We start from the raw sequence: 20169 nt of genomic DNA, 5'->3' as shown, positions 1-20169 counted from the left end.
CCAGTGTGGCTAAGATGGTGAAAACTGTCCCTGCCTTTAGCCCCCATCACGGAAGAGTCTGCTGTCTGTGCTCCCATCCCCTCTCCCACGTTCTCCAGATCCTGTTCTAAGGGGGTCAGAGGGAAGCTCCCAATGCTGTATTTCTTTCTCCTCAGCTATGCTGTTCTTATCCATTCTTTCTTCTCTTCTTAGAGGCGGGGTCTCACTTGTAGCCCTGGCTGTCCTGGAACTCACTGTTGACCAGGCTGGACTCTAGCTCACAGAGATCCACCTGCCTCTGCCTCCCGAGTGCTGGGATTGAGGACGTGCACCACTACATCCAGTTATTATTGTTTCTTATTGGTGCTGATTTTGTTTTCCATCCAATCTTCCAGATTCTTTGAGACAGGACCACATAAGGCATCCATTTCACCAGGGCTTCATTCATAAAGCTAGTTAAAATAGCTGTATCATACACGTCCATTTTGGACGAAGGAAAAGGTCACGGACCTCAACAACATAATTAGGAGGGCAGGATATCTGAGAGTCCCGAGGCCCTGCGGAAGGCTGGGTAAACATACACAGTCAGGTGTGCTTCCTGTGCTGTGTTCATACAGTCTGTGACCAGATGCCACGTGTCAGGCCAGAGACAAACGACCACAGTGCCTAGTGGGTGTTATGCATTTAACATTTTATCATTTTATTTTTGTGCATGGCCGTCATGTATATGTATTTGCATGTGTGTACATGTTGATGTGTATGTGGGTATGTGCATGTGTGTGTGTGTGTGTGTGTGTGTGAGTGTGTGTAATCCAGACAATGACCTCACATATTCCCTATCCACTTTTTGAAAGATAGAATCCCCCCTGGCCTGGAGCACACCAATTGAATTAGATTGGCTGCCTCTGCCTCCTGAGGACTGGTGTCAGTGGCATACACCACCACTCCCGGATGTCAATGTGAGTGCTGAGGACTGAAATGCCCACCCTCTTGCCACAGCCACTTTGCCAACCTAGCTATCTCCCTAGCCCTGCACAGAAAATTTCGAGCATATAGAATCCCAGCTTTTTAAGTAGATGGAGCAATGCTGAAAAGAGATGAGCGTGCCTTTTACTCTTCTCTAAAGCTCCCTGCACCACACAGTTTCCTGGGGGCTGGTGAGAGGGCTCAGCAGCTACGAGAGTGGTTGGTACTCACTGCCCTTTTGGAGGACCTGGGTTCAGGTCCCACATCAACCTGTGACTCCATCTGCAGGGCATCTTCCAGCCTTGGCAGGCACCAGCACCCACACATACATATCCACACATACACATAATTAAAAAGCACAAAATAAATCTTTAAAAAGAATAATTTCGTGCATATGTACCCGTTGCTGTTAACATGGGTTATCCTAACTGTAATGCCGTGACGATAGATAACGTCGGTGACCGACAATATGGACTCCATACAAGAAAACGACGTCTGAATGTTTTAACTATTTTTTTTTTACACATGAAATTACACACAATACAAAATACTCGTGTTACAAGTTGAATCTTTACATTCGTGGGTTCAGGACGGCAATGCAAGTAACACCAGCACCTTACCTGGTGACTCATTTCATTGGGCTGAATACAAAGCCAAGAAGGAATTATTTGCTTACATAACTTTTGTGTCTCTGAATTTAAAAAAAAGAAAGAAAAATGACTCCTGCCTTCTCTGTTGTGTATCAGGATGACAAGCAATGTCAGCAATGAAGTAGTCTGGCATTTCTATCAATGGGAGTTTGTGTCCCAATGGCTCTTGCGTTGTAAATCTGAGGCTCTGCTAAGTGTGTCTATCAAATTGTCATTATCTCAGCTTTCGGGAAATTACATCATCTTTGGTAATAGGCTGCCCACAAACAGAAACTATAGATTACACCCCCCAAAAGAATCCTGTATTTTAATGAATAGCTGAATAAATACACATTAATTATGAAAGTCACATTAAGATAGAAGAAAAACCAGCCATTCTGTTTGCGTTGCCTCTTCAGTTGAACAACTGGACAGCTGCTACAAATTGTACTGTTTGTGTCAGGGTGAGAACAAGCTGAATCACGGGGCTGCAACTGGGAAATCCTGCAGATCTGTACAGTAATCTGGAGGAGCCACAAAAAAATGCATGTTTATTTACACAGTGTTTTTCCTCTCTTTCTGCATGGAGAAACATTGCTTTGTATAATAGGGAAACACACAGTAGAACACATGCTACAGGGACGGATACAGTGTGCACAGTAGAATAATCAAATAAGACACGAGAACTATGGGTTTAATAAAGAATTCCAAGCTGGAAAACACAGCAACGACAGGGCGGGATGGAAACCTGGAATGCTTTCATGGAGGGTTCAGAATATAAATTCATCTAGCAAGCCTCTTGGTATTTTTTAAAAGTTTCCACTCCATCACTACGGTTTAAGTGTAGAGCTAAAAATAAACCATCGTATTATACAAAACTTTGTATATTAGCATACAAAAGGTAACAATTTACTTTTTGTATAAAATATAACCTTTCGATAGTATATTTATTTCACATATGTATAAATATAATCCAAAGAATATGTTTAAGTATTTCTACCAAAATATTCTTTACAAAAGTTTACAAAAACAAGTAATTTATTAATATTTACATATCAGCATGGGAAAGATTCTGGGCCAGCGCTATTGGTGCAGTGGATAGGGAGGCGAGAGCTCAAAGGCATCGTAAAGACTAGAAGAGGGCTATACAGAGCTTTAAAAATGTGTTCCTTTTCTGAACAGATTCGTGAAGATTTGGTGCCTCAAACAACTTGAGTTAAACCACACTTGATGTTTAAGTGTGTGACTGTCTAGCTCAAAGGTCACGGGTAGCCTTCCATTCTCTGGCTTTAGGCTAGTGGTGGCGGTATTTTAGAGCCATCTCGGACCTGCACACCTCCTCCACTCTGGAGTGGACATAGATGCGGACACTGGGCTTCAGTGACCCAACAAAACTCAGCCCTGAGGGAGGAAAGCTGGAAGGGCCCAGGCAGCATATGGCAATACTTCCCTGTGTCATGGAGAGTGGCTACGCACAGACGACACTGGGCTCAGTTGTCCACCCAAGTCCAAGTGATATGTCCAAGGAAGGCTTGTTGTCTCAGTTACGATTTCCTCTACACTCTGTGAAAAGGCTCTGTACCAATCCTCATACCCTTCTCCTGCTCCCTATCTCCAATCCAAATAGGACACTCTAATCCCACTCTAATCCAAACCTTCATTCCTTACAAACAAGTCTCAGGCTACCGAAAAAATAGGAGGTCAGGGCTCAATTTCATTCTGCTTGGGCACAACTGTGGCTATCAATCATAGAAACATCTCTGGTTATTTGTGGCCATGTTTGTCTCCTACATGGCAAAGATCAATTTTTTAAGTGAAATTTCATGTAGGCAGTTGTGCACTGATACTTCGGGGTGATGGGACAAGTCTTGGTTAGCTATAAAAATCAGCAGGGAAGCCCCATGCAAGCTGTAAGTCCTGCATTCCTGTTTTATCACAAGACACAGCATCCCACCAAAACACAAAACACGTGGGAAAACTACAAAATGAGGACCACAGCTAGGGAAGAAATCGTCTATAATGCTGGATGGCTTCTTGGTTCTCTGGTACTCTCTTAGTTACTCCAGACAACCATATAACATGTCAGTCTTTCCTGCAAGTTTTAGGAAAAGTAAAAGAAAAGATAGTGGAAAAACCTAAGCATCCTTATCTGCCAGAGCAGATGGCAGTCTACTGCCTGTTGCTTAGAACTAACACCTGTCTGCAATATGGGATTGAAACAAGTCTCAAGTTCCTCTGTGTTTCCTTCACCGAGAAAAGGAACTTGGGAAGACTGTTTGACATAATTAACTACACACCAACATCACAGTTGTGTTTGAATAAACTGGACATCACGTCCTGACGCTCAGGCAGGGAAAAGCGATCCCAATGTTTTAATATCAGGCTCGGGATTTTTGAAACGAGAACGAACCAGCATGTTGATCACCGTGGTTACTGTCAGCTTTCCGTTTTGATGCCTGAGTTCACCCGGATGCTGATCTGCAACTTAGCATTACAGGGTCCTTGGCAACTACTGCCGGGAGCCTGCGAACCGCCGTCCTTTTCTCTTAGGAATTGCTCCCCAGGATCTCATCAAGGTTGATGTCTTTCATCCAGTCGTCATTGCCAGGCTCTGTCTTCAATAAAGAGTCGATGAAATCAGCATCACTATTTAGGGCAGGGCCCATGTTGTCAGTCTGTTGACTGAGAAAGTCGAAAGCTAAATCGCTGCTATGGTCAGTGCCTTGAAAAGCCCTGGAACTTTGGTTGGATGAAGGAAAAGCGCTGGGCGTCAGGGATGGTGGCTGGCTGGTGCCTGTCCGCGCCTGATTCAATCCTGTTCCTGACGGATTCATATTAGATAGACTCTGCGAGCTCAGCTGGTTAGGTCTGAGGTTCAAACCCCTGAGTGGACCCAGAGTTTGCCCATTTAGTGCCTGATTCATTTGGTTCATAGGTCTCATTTGTACTGCTGGTGTTAACTGGCTAGGGGGCGCCACTGCCCTCTGGGAAAATGGCTGGCTCCCCACTCCTGCTTGCAAGGACTGGTTTGGGGTATAGGCTGCAGGTGTACCCGTTGGGAAGCGGACTCCTGTGGATTTGAGGGCTTCCTGTTGTTTCGCTGTTACCTCTTGAGAAGCCCAGTTTGTTGCTGTCGTGTTGGATGTGATCATGACGGTGGAAGACCTCTGGGCTGGCATGCCTGCTAAACTGTGGGGCAAATTTGGCCTCAGTTGTTGTGAACTGCCAACAGCTCCAGTTGCAAAGGTGGCCACATTGTTACCGTTGTTTGCCCCTAAGGGAGATGGCCGTGGCATCAGGGGGTTGTTCTGATTGGTTATCAGTGGAGTCGTGTTTCTCTGTTGGGTCAGCTGATTCATTGCTGAAGTGACGTTGTAGGTGCTGGGCTGGGTACAAGGCAGGTTTCCATACACTCCCATGCTCTGGACTGCTGTGGACAACAGTGGCACTCTCAGCCCATGAGACGTTGATGACATGAGGCTGGAGTTTGCTGTCAGAAGGGTGTGTGTTGAGACTGGGTTTGTCAAAGTCTGGTTAGAGTTTATATTCACCGTAGATGAGCCACCTAAGACAGAGACGAGAATTACATTCATTCATGTTATTATGGCATCCCCTACTGCAGCCGACAAGAACTTATTGGTTAATAAATAACATATGACGAGCAGTGCATAGAAAGAACAGACGAGATCTGGGAGAGCATCTCCCTAGGTCGCTTACACACTACAGAAAGAAGACCGAGATTGAATGGTTCTATTTTATAGTTTTTACTTTATTTGCCTTCTGAAGTCATTGAGGTGATAATCGATCTTTCATTTTGAATTACTTTCATTATGTTCCAAGGGAGAAGACTACAACTTTGATTACTAACTGTCAGGAAATCCAGGCCACTCTTCACCCCAGGGTTCAAATGAGCAAGTGTATGTGGGGGGAAATCCTATTCATGGCTACTACACTAATATTCCTAACCTGTGACCTGGAAAATGATGTCTAAGTCTTTATCTACATCATCCTTATTTAAGAAGCTGCTATGAGTGGCTTTCCTGCATCCAGAAGGCAAACAAGATCTCATCTCTAAGAATCTGGAATCTGATGCACTTGTGCTCTGGCGGTCATTTCCATCTGAGAAGCCTACTGGAAGGTGTGCAGTTAATTCTGCACTGCTACTGAAAACCTACCAGCCACCATTGCTCACCAGTCTCCTGTCCCATGATGTCCCCAAGCCCCACAATCCTTATATTTTCTTCAGGCTCAGACCAAGCCTGAAGCTCTTATTTGGAGAGTTCCCTAATATCCTAGTCTCATTTCTTTAATGCCACTTTCTGTTTGATTCTTCCCTGGAGCACTGGGGCAATCCATCAAGCCTCAGAGGGGCTGCCAGATAAACTGTCAACAATTGATTGAATGGGGGGCAGATCTGGATCCCAGGATGCTGGACAAGGTGGCTCCATACAACAGACAGTGACTATCAGATGCACTGAAATATCCCTGGCTTGCTAAAGTTGAAGTCACCCTGAGAAATCAGCTTGCAAGGCAAAGCTGGAGGAAAAAGCTACCAGAGATGGCACATTGTACAAGGTAGGCATTTCCTCTTGTTTTGTTTGCAGGCCGCATTCCAGGTCTAGTGCTGACAGGGTTGGTGTGCAACTGAATTTTGAATGATATAATAAAGGAGACAGAAGGAAGAATGAAATCCAGATAAATTACTCTCGCAAAGATATTGAAACAGAGCCACACACACAGCGATGAACTAGGAGCTGTACGAAGAAAATGCCCACAGGTGACCGCTTAGGATTCTTCTGCTGGTATGATATATAACCCGAAAGACAAGGCCAAGCCACCATAGCTTCTGTTTTCTCCTCAACTAGACCCCCAGGGCAGGAGGAGTCTTTCTCTACTGTGCATGCAGTGTGTATAAGAAGTTTCCAAGTTGGAGGTGGGTCATGGGGAAATGCTTGCCGAATGAACACAGGCAAGACCCTGGACTCAATCTCTGTTTCCACCAAAAGAATTATTTCTGGACTGATGTTAAAATTTAAAGCAATATGAAAGAGTTGTTTTTTTTTTTTTTTTTGCTTGTTTTAGTCTCAGAAGGCACATGAAGTAAGTAAAATGTCCCAGAGGGGACTCTTGTCCACTTGGGGTTGGCAGCGGCATGCAAAGACTTTTCGCAAAAAATACACACATTTTATTTGGAAGGAGCTATTGTGTGCGTGTCCTCCTTGCCCATCTCAGTCTCCCTCTGCGACTCAGTGTTGATATGTACTGCAGTGTGTTTGTGTGAGAAAGCACAAACCCTGAGCTTTCCTGCTGATGGAAAGCCCACAGAAATACATTCTGCCTCGAGGTGAAAATGAGCAGGCAGGAGGAGTTCTTGACTGCTTTACAAAGGGGCATGGCTCCTGCAGGAGGCTCCTCTCCTTTCCGCCTTTCCTCTCCCTGCCAGCAAAATGGACACACAAATTCCTGATGTGGTGGCTACAGGGCAGCCCTTAGGATGGGAACCACGTGCTAAGGAAGCGAAAGAAGCTGGCCTCTGTGACACTGTGGAGACAGCTGTCAGCTCTGGACTCCCATCCCAGAGATTCTTTTACAGGAATGGGAAAAGAAACCTTAAATATTTACCTAAAAACTTGTATACTGTTTCAAGTCTCGCAGGTTCTCTAAAGCCTGTTGTTTGCCCAGGAGGCCAAGCTCCACATCAGAGCTACACTGTTTCTGAGCACAACCAAACTGAGAACTCAGTCTTTGCATTTAAACAAAATCATCTCAAATCTCAGTGGAGAGAGACAAGCTGCTGCATTTTCAGACATTTGAAAGAATTATGGAAACTTATTTAGCGTATCTGCAACAGGACAGGAGGTGGCAATAGGAGTGCCTACAGCCTCTTGCTGTCTGGAGAATATTCTTGATGAGTTCTTGGACAGATGGAGACATGGAAAGAAAAAAAGTTGAGAAACTGAAGATGTTAACTTAATGTAGCAAGAGAAATCAGAGTTCTCCACAGCAGGGACTGGAGTAGTTGCTAGAAAGGAGGGAGCAGAAAGACCATGGGCCAGGTTTGGGGAAGGTTCTTTGGGGTTCAGAGAACTTTTGAAAAGGTTTTTTGGTTTTTTTTTTTTTTTTTTTTTTTTTTTTTTTACCATAAGTACCTGTCCTATTCATGAGAAAGAGAGTAGGTAAAAAATTCTGATTTGTGACTTGAGCACAGATATGGAGAACAGTAGACACGTGAGCACAGACACTGAGAGTAGTAGACACGTGAGCACAGACATGGAGAACAGTGGACACGTGAGCACAGACACAGAGAACAGTGGACACGTGAGCGCAGACACGGAGAGTAGTGGACACATGAGCACAGACACGGAGAGTAGTGGACACGTGAGCACAGACACAGAGAACAGTGGACACGTGAGCACAGACACGGAGAACAGTGGACACGTGAGCACAGACACGGAGAGTAGTGGACACGTGAGCACAGACACGGAGAGTAGTGGACACGTGAGCACAGACACGGAGAACAGTGGACATGTGAGCGCAGACACGGAGAGTAGTGGACACGTGAGCACAGACACGGAGAACAGTGGACATGTGAGCGCAGACACGGAGAGTAGTGGACACGTGAGCACAGACACGGAGAACAGTGGACATGTGAGCGCAGACACGGAGAGTAGTGGACACATGAGCACAGGCATGGAGAGTAGTGGACACGTGAGCACAGACATGGAGAGTAGTGGACATGTGAGCGCAGACATGGAGAGTAGTGGACATGTGAGCGCAGACATGGAGAGTAGTGGACACGTGAGCACAGACAGAGAACAGTGGACACGTGAGCACAGACACGGAGAGTAGTAGACACGTGAGCACAGACATGGAGAGTAGTGGACACGTGAGCACAGACACAGAGAACAGTGGACACGTGAGCACAGACACGGAGAGTAGTGGACACGTGAGCACAGACACGGAGAGTAGTAGACACGTGAGCACAGACATGGAGAGTAGTGGACACGTGAGCACAGACACAGAGAACAGTGGACACGTGAGCACAGACACGGAGAGTAGTGGACACGAGAACAGTGGACACGTGAGCACAGACACGGAGAACAGTGGACATGTGAGCACAGACATGGAGAGTAGTGGACACGTGAGCGCAGACACGGAGAGTAGTGGACACATGAGCACAGAACATGGACAGTCAAGAACTCATGAATGGACAAAGTGTGGTCTTTTTGAGGGTGAAGGGATGAAGACAGAATCTCACACTAATCTGGGCTAGCCTGGAGTTTACTATGTAGCACAGGCTGGACTGGAAGTCCCAGCACTCCTCCTCCTCCTTAGGAGAGCTGGGATTACAGCGTGAGCTATGAGGCTGAGTTCTCCATGTGGTCTGTGTCTGACGGTTCAGTGGGAGACAGCGAAAGGGTGGAGGGAATGTATTATCCAAGGTGGGGGAGAAAGCAGGACAAATGGAATAATAGGTTTTAAATAGTTTGGTTTTTTTTCTCACAGCTATGATTTGTATCTGTTTCAAAGAACTCTCACCAGAATACTGAGCGGCTGGCTGCAAACTGCCCGAGTTTCTTCTTTGGTCTTTGTAGTCCGGGGGTGGCCTTGTCAGGTGTCGGTTCATCTGATCCTGAGGGGAAAGTTTCTCCTTAAAAACACAAACGAAAACATTGAACTGAGTGAACGTTTCTTCAGTTACAAAAGTCTGTCCGGTGTTCAAAAAGGTACAAATACAAAAAAAAATTTAGCCTGTGCGTGGTGGTGCATGTCTGAAATCCCAGCCCTCGGGGGGCAGAGGCAGGAAAGATTACAAGCCTGAAGTCAGCGTGGGCTAGAAAGTGGGAACTTGCATCTCACAAATGGAAGTATTTTGCACTGTGGGTTTAGATTAAGATTTATCTGGTAGTGGCAATTCAGAGACAGATCTTTCCATTTGAATCACTTCCTCTACTAAAGTGCCATTAATTTCTGCTCCTCCGTAGATTTCTGCTTTGTGTCTATTGAGCATGTTCACTTCCTTCATTTTGTAGTTAGACTTCAATTACAGGGTTCAATTATGTGGGCTTAGTGTGGTACTTCTTGTTTTATGTTGTTGCATGTGTGATGAGCTTTGGTGTCATAGACTTTGGAGAAAGGTTTGCCAGGTAAAATGGCTTTCAGTGATTTGATCTAGCAACCTCTCCTCGGAAGAGGTGTCAAAAGACATGCTAACCTTCCTGGTACTGGCATGGGCACCATATGCATGAGATGTTTCTTCTACCTGCTCTTAGCAAACCTTTGAAGGGAACGCTGCTTGTTTTCACTTAAAAGAGGATATGCAAGTTCATTAGGCTAAGTAACTTGCCCTCCCAGAGCCCACAGCCATGCAGCAGATATCAGTTCCAGAGTCAGGAACTCAGGCCTCTTCATGCCTCTCAGTATCCTGTTTGAAAATCACCTTCAGATTCTTTCAGTACATGAGTTTGGGTGGTAAGAGAGGAAACGGGGATGCCATTTACTGCTGCCAATGCCTTGACCGACCTTCATGAACAAACCTACCGCCATCCTTATTCACAGCGGCGAGGAGCAATGAGGAGCCACTGCTGTCTCAGGAGGGCTGAGAGAGCCTGGGTGACCTAAGGAAGTGGAGCATTGTCCTAGATTGATGAAGGAGTAGCTATGACGTGCTAGCTGGAGAGGTCACATCGTGACCTTGTTTGTTTTTAGATAAAATGACCAAGTGGTCTATCTGCTCTTGGTTTTTCATGACACCAGAATAACCCTGTCTGAGTTGGCGTGTGTTAAGACTTTATGTTATACAAAGGACAAGATGCCTGGCTGTGCCTCTCCTAACAGCTTGGGATAGGGATTCCTGCTTTTTTTCTTTCTTGGTGTGCTTTGGAAACTTTCTGGAATGGCTTCAGTGCAATTCTGTATACACTGTAAAGCAATATCCATTTCTAAAGATAAGAATAATTGGCATAGGTAGAGACAGAAGACTGTAATTATAGGAAAGTCAATACATAGACAACCGTAACAGACAGATGAGGCCATTAGCTGGAGCCAAGCGTGCATCTGCCCCACTCAACCTCATTGCTTGTACTCAGCTCTGAGATTTCCTAGTGGGATGTGTGTTCTCTGAAACGGACAGAAGAGGACCTTAAAATAACAACAAACCAGTTTCATTTTTGTTTCTAAGAAAAAAACCCAAACTTAAAAAACTCATAGAGTGTTTTTGAACACCAAGTAATTCATATAAAACATAATTTTGATGAGCTAAGCGTAAATGAATCAGAAACAGATGGATTACATTTCTTTTAAACATGGGTTTACAAAGTAAGGGAAACTATTTTTGTGTGTGTGTGGGGGGGGGAGGAGTTGCCAAAACCCTAATTGTTTAAGAAAGAGCCTGGGGTCTTCCACCAACCCAGTGTGGCAGTGAGCAAACAACCCTGTTGTAAACACTTGTGTGAACTGACAGTTTTGATTGTTAAGCCAAGAACGGGACTTTGTGAAATCTTTTTTCCAAGAAGCATGTTTCATATATAATTAGGTGTTACTGCTGTTTGTATGATAGTGCCTGTGTGCATGTGTGTGTGCATGCATGCATGTGTGTGTGTGCGTGTGCATGTAACAATTTGTTCCTTTACTCCCAGTCACACACTATACTTCAAACACAGATTTATTTCATCTTAAGCAGTTGGGCTTTTCTCTTTCCCATAGACCAGTTGATTTGCTCAAAGCCTTAGCATATACATCTCTGAAACCCCGAGTTTCCTAATACTCTATGTTGCCTGTAGATACAGTAGAGGCTATGTTGGCATGCTACAAGGCCAGTGAAGTTTGGACGCCAACACTAAACGGAGGAAGCTACAATGAGGCTCCAGGGTAAACTCACACCTGTCATTGAAATTAGCTCTGTGTAAAATGAAATGAGCTTTCATCGTGGCCCGGCCTCTCTTGTTTCAGTGGTATCTGTCTTGCTTTGGTTTCCTTAGCCATAAAAATGCAAGATTTGGGAGGGAGGTTCTAGGATCTCTTTCATACGCCCATGTAAGGATGAGTCCTTTAGTTCTGCCAAACCTCAGCATGGTGCCTGGCACACAGGAGGTGTATAACACGAGTTAGCAATGACCATCAGGGTAATAACCGCTACTCATCTCACCTTCTCTGTGTGTCACTTTGGGAGAAGGGTGGAGAGAAAGACTAACAAACTTTTATGAAAAAAAAGCCTCTATTTAGGTGCCCATCTGGCCTTGCCAAGGCCTTCAATGGCTACAAAGCGTATGCTAATGGAAAGAGGCACCAAAGGCTGCTTCTTCCTGGCTCTGCTAAAGAGCACGGCAGCCTGGATGGCATCTAGACAAAGAGGAGTGTGAATGCTTTGTAAGAACCACGGAAAGTGCAGCTCCATTCCCATTCATCTCTCCACTGCCCTTTGCACCTGTCCCATGAGACTCAACAGGGCTTCAATGGGAGCCAGGCCAGCACCGTGGCCAGGCCCCCAAGAATGTGTGTGCCACTTTTAATCAGAGGCTTTTAACGGAAGCAGAAAACCCGGAAGCTCCATCTTGTAAAACTAATCAAATTTACAGTGTCAATGGGAATAATAAAAGTCTTGCCAGTAAGTTTGTTTGAAATGGCGCATTCTCTCCTCTTCACTCTTGTTTCTAGGCTATTCAGGTTGCAAAGGAAAAAGACAGGCGGAAGAAACAGTTGCGACCACAGATCTCAGACACCTGTAGCGTAAGTGCTCACTGACACTTGTCATTCCTTTAAAGACACCTGTGGCTGCTACACTGTTACTAGTTTATCTGAAACTAACCAGTTAATACAAGCCAGGACTGCCTCTTTGGTCTTTGGCAAGCCCTCTGCCTAAAATGATGGACTCCACATTTTCTATCAGAATACTGTAGTCTTACCATGTCAAAGCCAAATTTTAACTCATTTTGGAAGATGATTTGCCAGATTTCCAAACTGGACTTCTCCTATTGGCCTCTGTCTTTTAGTTGGTTGCAAATCTGAACACAGTGTTTCTCCTCCTCCTCCTCCTCCTCCTCCTCCTCCTCCTCCTCCTCTTCCTCCTCCCCCTCCTTCCCCCACTTCTCCCCCTCCTCCTCCTCCTCCTCCTCCTCCTCCCCCTCCTTCCCCCACTTCTCCCCCCCCCTCCTCCTCCTCCTCCTCCTCCTCTTCCCCCTCTTTCTCCCCCTCCTCCTCTTCCTCCTCCCCCTCCTTCCCCCACTTCTCCCCCTCCTCCTCCTCCTCCTCCTCCTCCTCCTCCTCCTCCCCCTCTTCCTCCTCCTCCTCCTCCCCCTCTTTCCCCCACTCCTCCTCCTCCTCCTCCTCTTTCTTTCTGCTGTTGCCTTTCAGGCAGTGTGACTTAGCCAGCCTCTTCCTCTGGCCTCTGAGTCCTCAACTTCTCCATCCTTGACCAGGCTCTGTGCCTTGACAGTGTGTGGGTCCTTTGTGTACCTGAGTCTTGAGTGTGCTGGATCTCTGGGACAGGATGACCCTCCCACTACCACCCCACTCTTCCTCCCTCCCAACTCCCTCTGTACCTTCTGATCTTTAGTAGATGTAGCCTTTCTCTGTAGAAATTTCTAGAAATTTCTCTACAGCATACCATTTAAGCATATGCATTACAATAGCTTATTTATTTGATGCCCACAGTGGATGTTGGGCTCCATTAGGGCAACAAGGGGGAAAGGAACTATCTTGTTTGTGGCTTATATTTTTATGATCTTTCCATACTCATTGAATACTCATGGCATTTTTAACACTTTACCTTTCTGGCTGCTTTAAAAATTTTTTTTGAGTATAAAATGATTTGATTGGCTTTTCTCATCTTGCAGTCAAACCCAGAACCTAATGCACGCTGGGCATATACTCTGCAGCTGAGCTGCATCTCATGTCCTTTCTCCTTGGGTCCATTAGCTCTGAACTGTTTGGCTTTGTCCCTTTTGGTTTCACTGGGCTGGGGAGTTTGAGAGGAGAGGGCGTGGCAGTCTTCAGCAGTGGAGTTTGGGTCAGATGTGGGTGGTGCTGTCTGAGGTTACTGAGGAGTGGGTAGATAAGATACTGAAGCGAGGTTAGAGCTTGGCTGGTGTTTAGGGAAACAACCTTGTGCTTCTTAAAAGGTTGGGTCAATATGGTGAACGTGGACATTTATTTAAAATCTTTTTAAAAACGGTCCCCCATTCTGAGATGTTTTGTTTTTTGGGAAGCCAAATCTTGGGGGTGAAACTCCTGCTAGCCTTTAAAAATTCCCTTTAAAGCTCATTCACCTCTAAAAACCAGTTCGGAGTTGGGATGATTAAAGCACAATTCACTCTTTCCAGCCCTCCAGGCTAGGAATAACTGAGATTTCATCCACTCCATTCAAAGGCCCTGCTGGCCACAGGCATTCCTGAACTGGGCAGGGCTGGTCATTAAGGGGACGGGTACGCCACGCACCTAGCAGCTGGTAAATCAGAGTTGGTTTTTGTTTTTGTTTGTTTGTTTTCTCCCCTGCTTTTTAAATTCATGGGATTTAGTTTCTCTTGCATCCACTACAGCCTCATTACTGTTGCTTACGTAGATAAGAGAACACAGGGAGACACAAGAATTCCACACAGGGAAGTTAGGAGGTAGCTTTACCGAATCAGCCAGCATCTGCTGCTGGAGGAGGAGCTGTTGCTTGGGCTCCATGGCTGGCCTGTGCAGGGTCTGTTTCTTCCCCATCATTTGCTGATTCAGCAGAGACTGCTGGTTGCTCATGAAACCACTCGCAGTGTTTGGATTCGAGCAGGAGTTGGGACTTGGACTGGGGCCGGTGCTCTGGCCCACCACAGTGTGTTGTTGATCCTGCAGAAGAGAAAGGAGAGGGGGGAGCTACCGTGAGTCAAGTAAGACACAAGGAGCACAGAGATGTGAGGCTTCGATGCCAAACACTTTCACCCTACTGAAGAACAAGTTTGGTTAATGGGCTGGACATCTGGAGAAACATACACAAAATCGTTTCATAACGCAGAGAACAGAGCAGGTAGGTGAAGGGTGGGCACTGGATAAACTCCCATCTGACTCTTAGGGCAGAGTCTCCTCATTCCAGGAGGTGTTTATAGAACTTCAAAGAAAACTACCATGGGAATATACCGTGATGCCCTCAACAGCTTAGAAGTAAAGGCCACATTTCTAAAGCCAGTGTGCATTTGTTATTTCTGGTCCTATAATAAAAATGGTTTCCAACTATGTGTTTAAAAGCTGAATAGCCATTCTGCACATGAGGCATGTGTCTTTTTACTCAGAGACTCGGGAATTTAGTGGCAGTTTATGCTAAGGGGACACCCTATTCACTGGCAATGGCAAGGAGAGTCACGGCACATACCAGGCAATATTGGATACCAGCGAATCACCACACTAATCTGAGGACTCTACTAGTTTTTCACCATTGGTAGATTAGCACCCTGAAGGAAACGGAGCTCAACACTGTGAAATACCATCATTTCCGAGTGAAATGTCTACAGAGTGTTGGAGGAAGCTGCTAGTTAGTTCCCGACTGTTCAGACCCCAAATAATCACAGAGATGATGTGGGAGTCCCCTGTGTGCTGTGATTACTATTAACGAATAAAGAAACTGCCTTGGCCTGTTGATAAGGCAGAACTTAGGTAAGAGGGGAGAACTGGACTGAATCTGGGAGGAAGAAGGTAGAGTCAGGGAGACACCATGGATCCACTGCTGGAGATAGACATGTTGAAATTTTGCTGGTAGGCTATTACCTCATGGTGATATACAGATTAATGGAGATGGGTTAAATTAAGATGTAAGAGTAAGGGCTGGGGAGATGGCTCAGCGGTTAAGAGTATTGCCTGTTCTTCCAAAAGTCCTGAGTTCAATTCCCAGCAACCACATGGTGGCTCACAACCATCTGTAATAAGGTCCGTTGCCCTCTTTTAGCCTTCAGGCATACATGTAGACAGAATATTGTATGCATAATAAATAAATATTTTTTTAAAAAATGTAAGAGAAGTTAGCCAATAAGAAGCAAGAGCTAATGGGCCAAGCAGTGATTTAATTAATACAGTTTCTGTGTGGTTATTTTGGGGGTCTGGGCTGCTGGGAAATGAACAAGAGAACAAGCAGTCTCGAGTCTAAGCTAGCTGGGTGGCCAGGATGAACAAGCAGCCTCCTCCTACATAGAGAAACTGTATTAATTAAATTACTGTATGGCTCATTAGCTCTGGCTTCTTATTGGCTAACTCTTGTATTGATTCAACCCATTTCTATTAATCTGTATTTCGCCATGTGGCTTACTGGCAAAGTTACAGCATGTCTGACTCTGGCGGTGGCTCCATGGTGTTTCTCTGACTCCGCCCTTCTTTCTCCCAGCATTCAGCCTAGCTTTCACTGCCTACCCAAGTTCTGCCTTGCTATAGGTCCAAAGCAGTTTCTTTATTCTTTAATGGCAAACACAGCACACAGAGGGGACTCTCACGTCAACAGAGCTCTGTGCTAGTAGGGCTCCAAAAAAACTAGAAAACACAGTCCCCTTGGAGATTCATATCTAACCAAGGGTTGGAAGATGCTCATATGTACAAAGGTCAGGAATTATAAAGTCAACCTAAGCATAATGTCATATTCTTGTAAACCCAGCTTTCAGAAGGTAGTGGTAAGGGGACCATGGGCTCAAAGTCATCCTCTGATATATAATGAGTTTGAGGCCAGTCTGGCATTCAGGAGACTGAGCCTCAAAGAATAAAATATAAACTACAACAAACAAAACATTATAAAATAAAAATTTAGGTTATGTAAAAGAAGCACATCATCAAAAATCCTCATCCATTGATGATAGGGTTCTGGGAGGTGGGTCACTTTGCATATATGCCAGCTCACATTTACCGTGCCTTAGAGGCCAGTCCATCCCTTACTCCCCAGCCGGACAGCATGTGCTCACAGCAGACCAGAACAGGAACTGTCATGAAGTCTGAGTCCTAGGGTGAATTAGCTTCTCCTTTATTTCATTTTTAAAAATGTTAGCCACGAAGCACTTTTTAAAGGAGTAGACAAGCTGCCAGTCTGAAATACAGTGCAGTAGGAAACGTGGTCCTAACAGTGGCCTCAACAGCAAAGGGTCTAGAATAATGAGGAGAGCTACCTGCCCAAACTAAACACATAGGACAGTTGCAGCATTCAGGGTTTTCCAACATTTATCCAATCCTCCCCAAAAATGAGCAAGAACTTGTGTTTTCACTTCAGTTTTGCAGATGAGGTATCTGAGCTGAGGGAGACCCTGGAGTTAGTTTCAAGGGCGAGAGTGGAGGAGGGTTTGAAGCCAGGTCAGCTGGACTGAGAAGGCTGCCTCTCGAATGCAGTCAGTAGACACCGAAGAAAGAATTTTGTGTGAGCCATGCACCAAACGGTCATCTTGTATATGATGTTGCCCGCTTTCCATTTTAAATTCATATGGCCCATAGGAGTCCTTTTCTCCCGTGGTGTGTCTTTCAAGCCACTAGGAATGTCCCTGGCATAGGGACCCAGAGGAAGATCTGGGAATTGAATGTCTTGGGAGGAAAGCAGAGGAGGAAATATGCAAGGGGTGGGGAGGTGGGGAGTAGGGGTGGGGGCTGAACCTTCGGGGCTCCTCAGAGAGGGAAGCAGAGCCTGTGGTGGGAAGAAAGAGACAGCTGAGGAGTGTTAGAGCCGTTGGAACTGATGGTGGAAGGAGCCGAGCTTAGAGAGAATGCCCTGGAAGCAGCCGTTAGACCTCCGTACTATTTCAACCCAAACAATCTTTTCTAAGACAAAAAATGAATTTTTATGCAAGATTTTGAGAGAAAATATTTCATGTTTAAAGGAAATGATTGACAAACAGGTAGAAAAAATCTAAAAGACTTTTTGATCTCTTTGAATGGCTTTACAGGGACTGAAAAGGAGCTCTAGGCAATGGCCATGCCAGTCCATGCCCTAATTCTGGCATTTTTAGGGACGAGGTCCGGCAGAAGTGAATTAGCTTTCCTCATCTGTAGAATGAAAACAGGGACAATGATGATGATCCTTGTGAGAACAAGAAGGTAGAGTCAAAAGACTGGCTCCCAGGAAGGCCGACCACGACGGCCACTCTCGGCTCCTAATGAGATTTCAAGGGTGCATTTTTATTTTTATCTCTTAGGTTTCAAGCAAACAGGTCAGGCCTCACAGGCCACTGAAAAGTGTTCTGTGACAGCCTTAGCAGAGATGCAGAGTTCAGTCTTACCTGGAGGGGACACCTATGTATGCACCCTCAGCTTACACATGAGCTTACAGTGTACACTGGCAGGTGGTCCATGCCCCAGTGTAGGGTCCCTCACCCATGAACAATGGGCAGTCTAATTGGACTCTGAGTCTTTTTAATAGCACAAAAAAGGAAACCATGAAGTTGGGGGTGAGGGACTGGGGGGGTACCAAGGGAAGTTGGAAGGAAGCAGTGGTTGATGGATAGGAACAAACTACATTGCATTACTGTATGGGACTTTCAAAGAATGAATAAAATATGATTTTTAAAAACCAAAAGAAAGGAGATGGACAGCGTGTTTGGTGCTGGCAGAACTGGTGAGCTTCAAAATAATTTCCAGAGAGATCTGGAACAGCACCCATCTCTGAGATTTATAAAGGATGTGCACGCCAAGGAAATGCAGCTCTTTTTCTCGCTAATCGAACAGATGGACTGTTCTAAATTTAGTTTCATTCCTAGACAATACCAAAAATATTCTGGGACCCTTTTCCCTAGAGTCTCAAGTGTTGTCCAAATCCGAAGTTAGCGCTGGGGTAGAGAGACATGCCCTGGTGTGATGGGAAGAGGGAGAGACATGTCCTTCTGGAATTTTGTAGACTTTTCACCTTTGAACTTGTAGCTCATAGACCTTACCATGGTACTCTTGCACGTTCTTTCAGTTTGTGATTGAAGCCACATTTAGCTGCTGTCACATTTTCTGCCCTTATGTTAGCTGTGAAACACAAGACACCTCCTTCACAGACATGCCTTCATTGCCAAGATGTTGTGCAAACTTCAGTACATAAAATATTTTGAAAGAAAAATATGCTCCAGTGCATTGGCTTTGGTTTCCGCATCCAGGCTTGCTGCTCCTCCTAGATTCAGCAGCGGAGAACTCAACACCATAGAAGTCACCTGGTTCTCCCTCCACCTGGTGCAACTTTCCCTCTGGAGGGCAAATGAAAGTCATGGTAAAGTTGGCACACCCCCATCTTCCATGACACTGCGTGTACATGTATGTGCTTGTGTGCCTTTCCATTGATGTAGTGTTTTCTATTATAGAAAGCCCAAGATTCTAGAGAAATTGGAATCAAAGATTGATCTGGTAACAAGAAACAAACACACAACTGATTAACATAATTAACTCAAACTATCTTTCATTTATGTTTTTTTCTGTTTTCAGCTCTAGTGTTTGATGCTAACCTACCCTGTCTTCATTTCCACTTAATATATAGTAATAGGTTTTCATTCCCGTGGTGCATATGTATATTGAGATGATAGATGTGTATTCCCACATCCAACTTTAGAATATATACATATAAGTATATATATAAATTTCTACTCTAATTTTTTGAGATTATAATTTAATTATAATATTTCCCCCTCCCCTTGCCTCCCTCCAAACCCTCCCTTATGCCTTCCCCCCTCAACTTCAAATTCCATGACCTCTTTTTTTCAGCAATTGTTATTGAATTACAATCTTATATGTATTTGTATATACATACATGCTCCTAAATATAACCTGTTGGGTCTATGTAATTTTGCTTGTGTGTATATTTTCAGGGATGACCATTTGGTTCTGGTACTACTTGGTGAGCTCTTCCCTAGGGAGGACCACCTCTCCCACCCTAGCTTTCCTCAGCTGCTGTAGTTCTTTGTGTAGGGCTGAGGCCTCAATTTAGAATATTTAACGAAACAGTTTGTATGAAGAAATCTTAGGATTGAGAAGTAGAAGCGAACCTTGGCAAATGGATCCTACTTTACCAAAGAATCTCAGTATATTGTGGCCAACACTCGAGTAATCTTCCTAAAAGATACTACAACATAAAAATGGTGCTGTTATTGTTTCAGTGTGAAACAAGGAATCTGTCAGGGAGGACTGACTTAAGCCAAAGGCAGGGGGTGGTTGTATTAGACATGTCAGAAGACAGCAAATCAAAGAATCCACCAGTTCCTTGAGAGGGAGTTGAGATGGGAGGGCTTACTGAATTTAGTCACTGTTAAAACAGTTTTGTGAGCTGCACAGACACACGACAACTTTACAGAGGACCCAAATTTAAAATAAGCATTGTTCTCCTTTATTTAAAATAACTGAAGAATATTGTTAGTCTATGCATCTGATTAAAATGGCTCTCTGTGTCTCTAATTTACAAGGAGGGTATTCAATGCTTTTCCCTCACAAACCGAAGTCCTGGGAGTTACTAGAGATCCCTGGGAGGATTTTGGCTGGGATGACCACCCTTTCTTTTTCTTGGCTTCCAGAGCTAGGCATCTGCAATTTGCAAAACAAATTCAAGATAGAGTACCCAGCTGGGCCGGCTGGTACAGTAGAGCTCACAGACCGCTTTGCCATTCAATCCATCTTTCCTCTCTCCTCCCTTCTTGCT

The 20169-nt window shown here is 44.9% G+C and overlaps 1 protein-coding gene across 1 annotated transcript in view; it reads right to left on the bottom strand.

Annotated features, from left to right (window-relative positions):
- Positions 1–1441: 1441 nt before the first annotated feature.
- Maml2 (mastermind like transcriptional coactivator 2) overlaps positions 1442–20169 on the bottom strand; it is a 325881-nt gene continuing 307153 nt past the window's right edge. Inside the window, exons 3-5 of the mRNA XM_038324003.1 lie at positions 14193–14399; positions 9114–9225; positions 1442–5139 (exon numbers count right to left, since the gene is read on the bottom strand). Of these exons, the coding sequence (XP_038179931.1) occupies positions 4121–5139; positions 9114–9225; positions 14193–14399 (1338 nt within the window). The 3' untranslated portion in view covers positions 1442–4120. The remainder of the gene's footprint in view (positions 5140–9113; positions 9226–14192; positions 14400–20169) is intronic.

Source organism: Arvicola amphibius, chromosome 3 (genome assembly GCF_903992535.2).
Source record: "Arvicola amphibius chromosome 3, mArvAmp1.2, whole genome shotgun sequence".
In the NCBI taxonomy this organism is placed as follows: domain Eukaryota; kingdom Metazoa; phylum Chordata; class Mammalia; order Rodentia; family Cricetidae; genus Arvicola; species Arvicola amphibius.
The sequence above is the reverse complement of the archived record's forward strand: the minus strand, read 5'-3'. Positions and strand labels throughout refer to the sequence as shown.